Source organism: Herpailurus yagouaroundi, unplaced genomic scaffold, assembly GCF_014898765.1.
Source record: "Herpailurus yagouaroundi ecotype Mexico unplaced genomic scaffold, PumYag 215, whole genome shotgun sequence".
NCBI lineage: Eukaryota > Metazoa > Chordata > Mammalia > Carnivora > Felidae > Herpailurus > Herpailurus yagouaroundi.
Window position 1 is genome coordinate 7,737,926 of NW_024412446.1, and position 10,990 is coordinate 7,748,915.

Sequence of the window (10,990 nt, forward strand, 5' to 3'; positions counted from 1 at the left end):
CATGCATGTATGAATGAATATAGATAACGAAAGTTCATAATTCTGTTATCCCAAGATTGAAGAGAAAGTTCTTCAGTGATTGACTTTATGTGCTACTCTTCTATACAATAGTTAACTTCTATTTCAAATAGTTATCAAGATCCCATGCAATTTCCTTTGAAGAAAATTCAAAGTGGAGATTTCAATCAGTTTGTTCTCCAAACAATTTTGTTTTCAAGTTTAAGGCATCAAACTGGGAAGGAGATCTTCAACCTCCTTTGACATGAGGGTGGGAATGGGAGCTGAGGACAGGGGGAAAACATATAGGAAATACTTCCTAAGCAACCAAATAGGAGGATAATTCAATACTTTTTAAGAGCCAGCCAAATACATGTAACCACTTTTGCCTTATAAAGAGGAAAAGATAACAAACCTGACTTAAATGAATGAAATCTGGCAATAAAATAAAGCGATCCAGAATAATCTGCAAATATACATACCCAATTAATTGTTTCTCAGAGAACCATTAAAACTAGAGTCATCTTTTCCCCACATGTGCACAACTTCATAAAAATTTTCTTCATATAGATTGCCATGCATTGGTCTCTTTAAGACAAAGTCAGCCAAAAAATAAGGCAGTCTAATCCAGAAGATGCCACTGCAGACTGAGCAAAGTAAATCTTGAGGAAACTATATAAACAGCCTTGGTACATATTCCACCAATGATGCTGCTGCCTGCTGATAATGAGATCACTGATGACAGCACTGATGGGTGCTGAGATCTGACATCAGCGCTGCCCCTGCTTATCACACAACACTGGGCAAAGAATACAACCTTTCTACCCTCAGTTTGTCATCTGCAAAATGTTGATAATAAATGAGTGTTCATGTGAATTCATCAATGTTTTCAAGCACTAGGGAATGAGCACAGCTCCAGCTATTAGTGAGTCACAATAACTAACTTAATGCCATTTCAGACTCATCATCAACGCTGAAGGAAGTTCAACTGGGTCAGTCAATATAACAGTTGGATGAAGTCCTGAAATAGCGATCACCTTCTCTGTGAAGTGAAGGTGAAGTAAAGAAGACAGTTTAAGAGCAGGCTAGGCTGTACTATGATGATATACTTAAGAGGCCCTACTTACTTCGAGAATTTCAATTGGTGAAACTTTAACATTTATAGAGTGCCTACTATATACAATAAACATCCTAAAATAGACAGGATCCAGATTTTATCATCAAGGTTTGTAGAACCTAGCATTAGCCATGGCTAGCAAAGGCAGTTATCCTGTTACAAGAGATATTTAAATTTTTTAAAAGTCAATTTAAGTCCTTCTCTAACTAACTTCAGCCTGATTCAGCCTGGGCAATTTGTGGTAATTAAGCAACTATTTTGGGGGTCCAGTGAGATAAATAAATTTATAACATCTCATGAAATGTATTTAGTTAGATAGCATGATCCAGTAATTAAAACATTATTTGGCTTAACATTCTCAACAGCCAGGATGTGTTAGGTCTACGTCTATGGGGCATAAAGGTCCAGTGGAGCACCAATACCAAGCAGTTGCCACAGGGAAAAGGAAACTACTGACCATTAAAAAATGTAAGGGGGTGCGTGGGTGGCTTACTCGGCTGAGCGTCTGACTTCAGCTCATGTCATGATCTTATGGTTCATGAGTTCAAGCTCCACATTGGGCTCAATGCTGTCAGCATAGAGCCCACTTTGGATTTTCTGTCCCCCTCTCTCTGCCTCACCCCTGCTTGTGCTCTCTCAAAAATAAAATAAACATTAAAAAAAATTTTTTTAATGTAAAAAGCCCATTAAAACAATCATCTTTACTGAGGGAGAACTCACTCAAAGTTTCAGGTTACAACATTTTTCTACTTTGGTAAATACACCTTGAATGGAGATTATTATGCATACAAATATACTCTTATTTATATTTATAAATATAATGCTTATATTTATATATATATGCTCATTCCAAGTCCCTTATTTGCTTTCACAGACTATGTATTTTGCTGAGTGAGGCCAAACAGATGAAACAATAGGTACTGTATCTCAGTTGCATTTGAAAGCCAAGTTTACCCAAAAAGCTTTCACTTGGAATTACCAAAGGCTGTATAAAAACATATACCTACGTACATTGGAACCACTAAAGATATCTGATTCTTCACATTCACAGGAAAGTAACACTGCTGATTCACTGTCTTCCAAATGAGAACTCTGTAATACAAACAAGATCATTTCACAGATCCAGATGAATGGGGCCATAAGCCTGAGGGAAAAGCCAGCAGACATCACCGAGTCATGTTAGCTCATACGTGAGAAGCTGAAATTCTGATTAGTGATGGCTATTTTGGAGAGAATAAAGCCAACAAGTTGATTGGTTAGGTGACCAGAAAATTGATTGAGGCATGTTTGATTAGCTGAAGCATTTTCTATGGTTTCCAATTTGGGCAATGGGGTGTCCCTTTTCTGTAAAGATGGTATTTCTAACTGTTTATAGTATGTACTCTGGACTATTCCCAGAGGGTAGGTTTGTGTTCATTTATCCTCATATCCAAAGGTACATATTTAATATGACTGTTTAGAGTCAGGCTTCAGAATATAACATAGGACATGACTGGAGGTATCTAACTACTAGCCTCATCAGCCATCTTCTAACAAGTGTTTATAAGAACAGCCAAAAGATATGCCCTACCCAAGTCCACCTGACGGATGCCAGAAAACAATTTAAAACCTTTCTTCCACTGTCCAATCTCTTTTTCAAAATCTGTCTAGAAGACAGATAAGGAAAACGAGACAAAAGAGTGAAATAATTAGCTGGTAACACAAGAATATTCTTCCCTTATGACTAACACCACCACAAAAAAGAGAAGAAGAAAAAAAGCTCCAACTCTCACCCATTAAGTTCCACCCAAATGTTTGCTGTTTGAGTAAAAGCTACTGGAAACTGAGCTATCCCTACATAAAGATGTAAATGCTTATGTCATCAAAACTTCTCACTATTGTATTATCAAGCAATTCCACTTCTGGGTATAAATCCAAAAGAGCTGAAATCAGGATCTGGAAGAGGTGTCTGCACTACCATGTTCATGGCAGCACTATACACAATAGCCAAGATGATGGAATCAATCCAAATGTCCAACAACAGACAAATGGTTAAAGAAAAAGTGATATATACATACAATGGAATATTATTCAGCCTGAAAAAAAGGAAATCCTAAGTGAAATAAGCCAGTAACAGAAAGACAAATATTACACGATTCCACTTATTTGAGGTATCCAAAATAATCAAATTCACAGTAGCACAAAGCAGAATGGTGGTTTCCAGGGCCTAAGGGGGAAGGAGTATTGAGAGTTCTTTAAAGAGTACAAAGTTTCGGTTTAGTGAGCTAAAAAAGTTATAGAGGTCTGCTATATGACATAATGCCTACTGTTAACAATATTCCATTGTGTATTTAAATTTTTGGTAGGAGGGCATACCTCATGCTTAAATGTTCTTACCACAAAACAAATAAACAACAACAAAAAAATGCAAAGAGGCATGAGGAAACTTTCAGAGGTGACAGATAGGTTTAGAGATGGTTATAGTGATGGGTTTCACAGGTGTATGCATGTGTCCAAACTCATCAAATTGTACACATTAACAATGTCTGTCTTTTGTATATCAATTATATCTCAATAAAGCTCTCAAGTGACAAAAAAAAAAACAAAAAAAACCCACCTTGCTACCAGTGGCTGAAACTTAATCTTATATTAACTACTCTGTGGCTATCCTAGTTGACTCTTACTTTGACTTTTCAAAGCTGAAACTACATTTAAACCTACTTAATACCTGTAGAGATTGAGTTTTGGAGTGCAAATAAACAACTGAAAAAAAAAAAAAGTAAAGCTCAGAGCTATTATTTCTGGTAAGTGCCTTCTCCTGGTTTATCTTCTTTTTTCCTACCCTGATCTTTTGCCTACTTTAGTTTTCCCTCTTACAACCAAGTCTCATCTTCCATTTTCCCTCTCTCTTCCTCTTTTAGAAAATAAACAGAAACAACCAAACATTTAAAATCACTTTTTAAATCCTACAAATGCAAAATCTCTTTATTCCTCACTCCCTTGAATTTTGGAGGGGGGAATACTAAGAACATTTACTTTCCACTTGTCTTTTAAAAAAAAAAAATCAGACTACAAAATACTTGAAGACTTCCTTCTAAAAGTCATATTAGAAAAGGTAAAGGCATAATTAAAAAAACTAAAATATTTGAAGAAATTAATAAGGTAGAGATCAAAACTGCTTTCAATTCTCCCAAATTCTCGGATCACAACAGATGACAACACAAGTAATATTAAGCATATCAATAGTGGCTTGTCACTGCCACAGTGTACAATTAATCCAAATTATACTAGTTAAGATTTTCAAAATTTTCATTCTTAAAAATATTTCAGCATGTTTACATGATTTCTTTTAAAATATCTTCCAAGAAGGTGGTTCTGTGATGACTTACACTCCTAAAGTTATTTTAAGACTTTACTGCATACGTATTAATTGTAATTTAATTCATTAAGTTACAAGGTATCAATTTAAGTGTGTTGGCAGCATTAAAAATAATTGGTTCACGGAACAAGTATTTACTAGCAAACAACATATTTAGTTCCAAATTAAAATCTAATCCTAAAGGAAGACAAAGGATATTTCAAGTTCTTTCCTCTGCTTTCTGGGGTACTTGGTAATTCCAGTTCCCGAGTTGTTCCTGGGTTCTGCAGAGTGAACTGTCTTGCTTATAACTATAAAGGACTTATTCCAAGAATGAATGAATATTTAGGAATTCTATTAATATAATTTAGCATATTAGGTCAAATGAGGAAAACTATAAGATTTATCTAAATAGATGCTAAAAAGTACTTGATAAAATTAACATTAGTAAACTGGGAATAAAAGATGCTACCTTGATCCACTCCCAGGTGGACTTTTATATATACATAGTACTTCTCAAGTTGGCAGGCTCTTCCCCAACGTGGCCTTGCCTGAATTTCATATTGAACAAAATCCTCCAGTGTTTTTCTAGCATGAGGATAGTGATCATGCCCAGTTTGTAGTGCAGATATCAATTCTCTTTTCTTTTCCTTCTTTCTCCTCCTTCCCTTCTTAAATGTCCCTTTGGCCAATTTTGAAGTGGATAATGTCAAATTCATGTTTTTGCATTAGAAGTGCCAAGTCCAAATCTTAACTAAACTAAATTGAGTTCATACCCTGGTTCTGACACCTACTAGCCATGGGATGGTGAACACATTACTTAATCACTCTGAGCTCAATTTCCTCATCCATAAATATAGGCACGGAAATAGCATTTATCTAATAGGGGCATTGGAAATATTGCATGAGAGATAATACAGGAAAAGCACGCAGCATGACTTAGTTACTGATGTCACTACTGTTGCTCCTGCTGTTGCTGCTGCTGTTAATGATGATAATAATAATAGAGTAATAATCTCCCTATTAGATGTAAAAGGCTTATAAATTTGCATTAAATTCCCTTTCAAAGAAACTTTTACTATATAGGGGAATTTTGCTTCTATAAAATTATAGGTGTTGGGGTGCCTGGGTGGCTCGTAGGTTGAATGACCAACTCTTGGTTTCGATTCAGGTCATGATTTTGTGGTTCGTGGGTTTGAGCCCTGCGTTGGGCTCTGCACTAACAGTGCGGAACCTGCTTGGTATCCTCGTGTCCCTCTTTTTTTCCTGCCCCTCCCCACTCACTCTCTCTCTCAAAATAAATAAATAAACTTTAAAAATATATAGGAGTTTCACTTCTAAATACAGACAACTCTGTATACCATATATAACCCTGAAGTTTTGAGTTCACAATGAGTCATTCATTACCATTTATTGTACCCCTACTATGTACTAAGCAATTTTCTGGGTGCTATATTAGCTACAGGAAAATTCTAAACAAAAAGGGAAAGATAACTGAACAGGCTCCAGAATTAGTTTTTTGTTTTTTATGAAGATGAAAAACTACAAAAAGAAGTATATGGCTCTATGGAAATATGCTTTGGCTAAGCACTGGAGAAAAACAAGGGCCAAGATTGTTGGTAAGGCAAACACATCGTATATAACAAGAAGTTTCAATCCAGAATAGCTTCTAAGCAACAATTATAGTAATAAAATGTTGCAATCTTTATATGGAATGCATGATGCAAGGACTCATGTACTAAGAAGGATGTTTTGAAGAATGTTAAAATCTAACTTGTCCAGTTACCTAACAATTTGTAAGCAGAAGTCTTAAGAAATAATCCCACAAGAGTCAAAACCTGTTTCTACTGTTAAGTGTCTTTTATTCTATTCTTGTTGTATACAGGTTATGTGATTTTTAAGAAGCAGAAAATATTGGCTATTATATTTCTTTTGTCTTTTCTATTTTCATTTATATTTTCTCCCCCAACTTTTTTCGGAGGTTCTAAGTGAACACACTGCACTTATTCTTAAAGAAACTAGAGATTTTAAAAATATACTATTAGATACCAAACCATAACATACATGTGTACCTTAAAGCCTAATGACCACTTTGAAACTAAGTTTTTAACTCTTTAAAGGCCAAAGCAAGAAGGTCTTATTTATCCTGACACTTAGACATAGCTGGATTGACAAAGCGATTTCACAGTCTAAACATGACCCAAGTGAGAAAACCCTCTCTGCAGTCCCTAACCCCAAGTTACAGATTTAAAAACCTTATGACTTCCTCTCTCCCTTCCTCCTTCCATTTCCTTCTCCCTTCCTTTCTTCCCTCCTCTCTTTCTTTCTCACTCTCTTTCTTTCATTATATTTCCATTACTTATTTTATAACTAGAAGTTTGTGCCTTTTGACTGCCTTTATCCATTTTGCCCAGTCTTTCCCCAACCTCTGGCAGTCACCAATCCGTTCTCTGTGTCTCTGGTTCTCTGTGTCTATGAGCTCAAAATTATTGTAAATTACGGTAAAAAATCATGACTTCAATATGTAATATATGCATGTGGCCAATAAAATTCAGAAGCTGTCAAGGAGTATGTAAGTTTTCCTCCCATCCCTGTCCTCCCACTTCCTAATTCTCTACAATCCCATTCTCATAAGTAATCACTATGTGAGTTTCTTGGGATTTTTTCAGAGATATTGTGTGTGTGTGTGTGTGTGTGTGTGTGTGTGTGTGTGTGTATACTTTCTCTAAAAATACACAATGAAAGCACACTACACCTATTTTTCTCTCATTGCCTTTTAAACTTGTCTTTGGTTTCACTATTTTTAAAACTTCGAATTGTGGTAAAATAATATAACATAAAATTTACCATCTTGACCATTTTCAAGTAAAGAGTTCATTAGTATTAGGTATATTCACATTGTTGTTCAACCAATCTCTAGAACTTTTTCATCCTGCAAAACGAAAATTCTATAGCCATTAAAAAACGAATTTCCCCTTCCCATAGCCCCTGGCAACCACTATTCTGTTTTTTATTTTTATGAGTTTGATTTCTCTGAATACCACAGATAAGTGATATTATACAGTATTTCTCTTTTTGTGACTGGCTTATTTCACTTAGCATGTGTCAGAATTCCTTTCAAGGCTGAATAATATTCCATTGTATATATATCACATTTTTTAATCTATTTATTGGTCAGTGGATATTTATTTCAGTATTTTTTATCACTGCTATTTCATTGTATAGATATTCCAAAATTCATTTAATCAGTCTCCTATTAATGGACTCAGATTACTTGTAACTGTATTCATTTTTCTAATTTGCTGTAACAAAATACCACAAACTTAACAGTTTAAACAACACAAAATTTATTATCTTTATAGCTCTAGAGGTCAGTAGTCCTAAAATCAAAGTGGTGGCAGACCCATGTTCCTTCTGGAGGCTCTAGGGGAGTATTACAGGCTGAATTGTGCTCTCTCTACCCCGCCCCCATTTATATGTTGAACTCCTAATCCCTAGGACCTCATAATGTGACTCTATCTGGAGATATGGTCTTTAGAGAGGTAATTAAATTAAAATAAGGTTTATTAGGGTGGGTCCTAATACAATATGACTGGCGCCCTTGTAAGAGGAGGAGATCAGGACACAGACACTGAGAGGAAAGACAATGTGAAGACAGAGACAAGACAGACATCTACCAGCCAAGGAGAGAGATATTAGGGGGAAAAAAAAATCAACCCTACCAACACCTTGAATTCTGACTTCTAGCTTCCAGAACTGTGAGAAAATTAATGTTGTTTAAGCCACTAGTCTATGGTACTTGTTTTGGCAGCCCTAACAAACTAATACAGGCAGAATACGTTTCCCTGCCTTTTCCAGTAACTAGAGGCCACCTACACTCCTTGGCTTGTGGCTCCCTTCCTGCATCTTTAAAGTCAGCAAAGGTAGGGTGAGTTTTTCTTATATTTTATCAATACAACCTCTTCTCTGTCTCCATCTTTCACTTTCAAAGGCCCTTATAATTATATTTCCCCTTATTCCAATAATCCAGGATACTCTGCCTATTTTAAAGTCATCTAATTAGCAAATCAATTCCATCTGCAACCTTAATCTGCCCCCTGCCCCAAGCATGTAACATGATATATTTGCAGGTTCACAGGGGATTAAGATGAGGAGACTCTTTGGGTGGGAGGAGGACATGTTCTCCCTACCACAGAATCTTCTTTTCTGCAAGTTTTACTGGGGAAAATAATTGTTTTATAGAACCCAGTATTCATACCTAGTATAGCAGGAACCACAAAATTAAGTAAATAAATAACACTACAGCCATATACTTTGTACATAAAGAGGATCCTAAACACCTAACAGCAGCAGAATGTTTGAAATTGCTTTTTCTGGATGATGATTTGGATTTGATTCAATCACAGTATTTCACGTAGGCCTCTTTGTAATCAATGGTACAGATCTGTAAGACAACTGGCCAGTATTAAGGATGGTGCAGCCATTGTGGAAAACAGTATGGAGGTTCCTCAAAAAGTTAAAAATAGAACTAACCTATGATCCAGCAATTATACTACTAAGCATTTACCTAAAGGATACAAAAATACAGACTTGAAGGGGTACACACACCCTGATGTTTATAGCAGCATTATCAATAATAGCCAAACTATGGAAAGAGCACAAATGTCCATCGATGAATGAATGGATAAAGAAGATGTGGTATATATACACAATGGAGTTATTACTCAGCAATCAAAAAGAATGGAATCTTGCCATTTGCAACTACGTGGATGGAACTGGAAGGTATTATGCTAAGTGAAATTAGTTAGAGAAAGACAAATATCATATAACTTCATTCATATGAGGACTTTAAGAGACAAAACAGATGAACATAAGGGAAGGGACACAAAAATAATATAAAAACAGGGAGGGGGACAAAACAGAAGAGACTCATAAATATGGAGAACAAACTGAGGGTTACTGGAGGGGTTGTGGGAGGGGGGATGGGCTAAATGGGTAAGGGGCACTAAGGAATCTACTCCTGAAATCATTGTTGCACTATAGGCTAATTTAGATGTAAATTTTAAAAAAATGAAAAATAAAATTAAAAAAAAATAAAAGCCTTTCTAGACTTGGAAAAAAAAAAAAGAAGATGTGGTATATATACACGATGGAATATTACTCAGCCACCAAAAAGAATGAAATCTTGCCATTTGTAACCATGTAGATGAAACTAGAATGTATTATTTTAAGCAAAATAAGTCAGTCACAGAAAGACAAATACCATATGATTTCACTCATATGTGAAATTTAAGAAACAAAACAGATGAACATATGGGAAGGGGGAAAAAAGAAAGAGGGAAACAACCCATAAGAAACTCTTAACCATAGAGAACAAACTGAGGGTTGATGGAAGGATTGGGTGGGGGATGGGCTAGATGGGTGATGGGTATTAAGGAGGGCACTTGTTATGATGAGCACTGGGTGTTACATGTGATGAATCACTAAATTCTGCTCCTGAAACCAATGTTACATTATATGTTAACTAATTGAATTTAAATAAAAATTAAAAAAAAAAAAAAGAAAAAAAAGGATATAATCTATGTCCACTGAAGGACAGCAATAATTAGACTGAGTCACCTAGAGTTTAAATCAGGATTAACTAACTGATGGTTTCTTCTTCTAGGCATTCACAGTTCCTTGTACATATATTTTCTAATCCTTATTTCATTCTACTATAAGTATCTCTATATATATTATTTCCCTCCCTCTAGACTATAAGTTTTCAACTTATATCTTTAGGGCCTGGCATACACTCAGCATTCAATAAATGTTCAGTGAATGAGTGACTTAGCATTAGTTGATGCAATTCTTCCTTGTTGTCAACAACAAAAGTACAAATTGAAGATGAGTTATGATCTTTGTGATAGCTATGGTTAAGACACCAAGAATCTTCTCCAAACACAAGATGTTTGTCCTTTAATTAGTCATAGTAGCAACAGCTCCTACTGAAGAGCCAACTGTTAGATGAGACACTGCCTTCCTTGGGCTCCAAGTCAACATGGAGGCTTTAAGCCAAAAGAGCATCTTTATTTCTCAGAGATACTTAGAAGGTTGGCTTCTCAGTGGCTGAGTCCAGGTATTCAGCACTCCCTAACTTTCATGTGCAATTTAGCCCATTTCACCTGCAGAGGTATTGCTGCTTTTCACTCTTTGCAGGTAACATGTAGCTATTTTATGGTAAGCATCATAGGCATGTTTCCCCAATCACTGCTCCCTTCAGAAGTTACATAATCTCTCAATGTAAATCTTACCCATCCTTCAAAGACCACTCAAATCTCAGAATTTCAGGGAGTTTCAAAATGATGACTTCAGCCTCAATCATCTCCCTCTCCTCTGAGCCTTCATAACCTTGGCAGGGTTGGCAAACTATAGCCTATTTTCATATGGCCAGCAAACTAAGAATGTTTTTCACATTTTTAAAGGTTGTGGGGTTTTTTTTTTTGTTTTTTAAAGAAGAAGAAGAAGAAGAAGAAGAAGAAGAAGAAGAAGAAGAAGAA

The 10,990-nt window shown here is 35.7% G+C and overlaps 1 protein-coding gene across 4 annotated transcripts in view; it reads right to left on the bottom strand.

Annotated features, from left to right (window-relative positions):
* The window catches only part of SSH2 (slingshot protein phosphatase 2), a 252,213-nt gene that overhangs the window by 191,052 nt on the left and 50,171 nt on the right, over nt 1–10,990 (bottom strand). For 2 of the 4 annotated variants that reach the window (XM_040455430.1, XM_040455429.1), the window contains exon 2: nt 2,126–2,206. The exons of the other annotated variants lie outside the window; for them this stretch is intronic. In XM_040455430.1, coding sequence (XP_040311364.1) covers nt 2,126–2,206 — 81 coding nt within the window. The remainder of the gene's footprint in view (nt 1–2,125; nt 2,207–10,990) is intronic. 4 annotated transcript variants of the gene reach the window in all.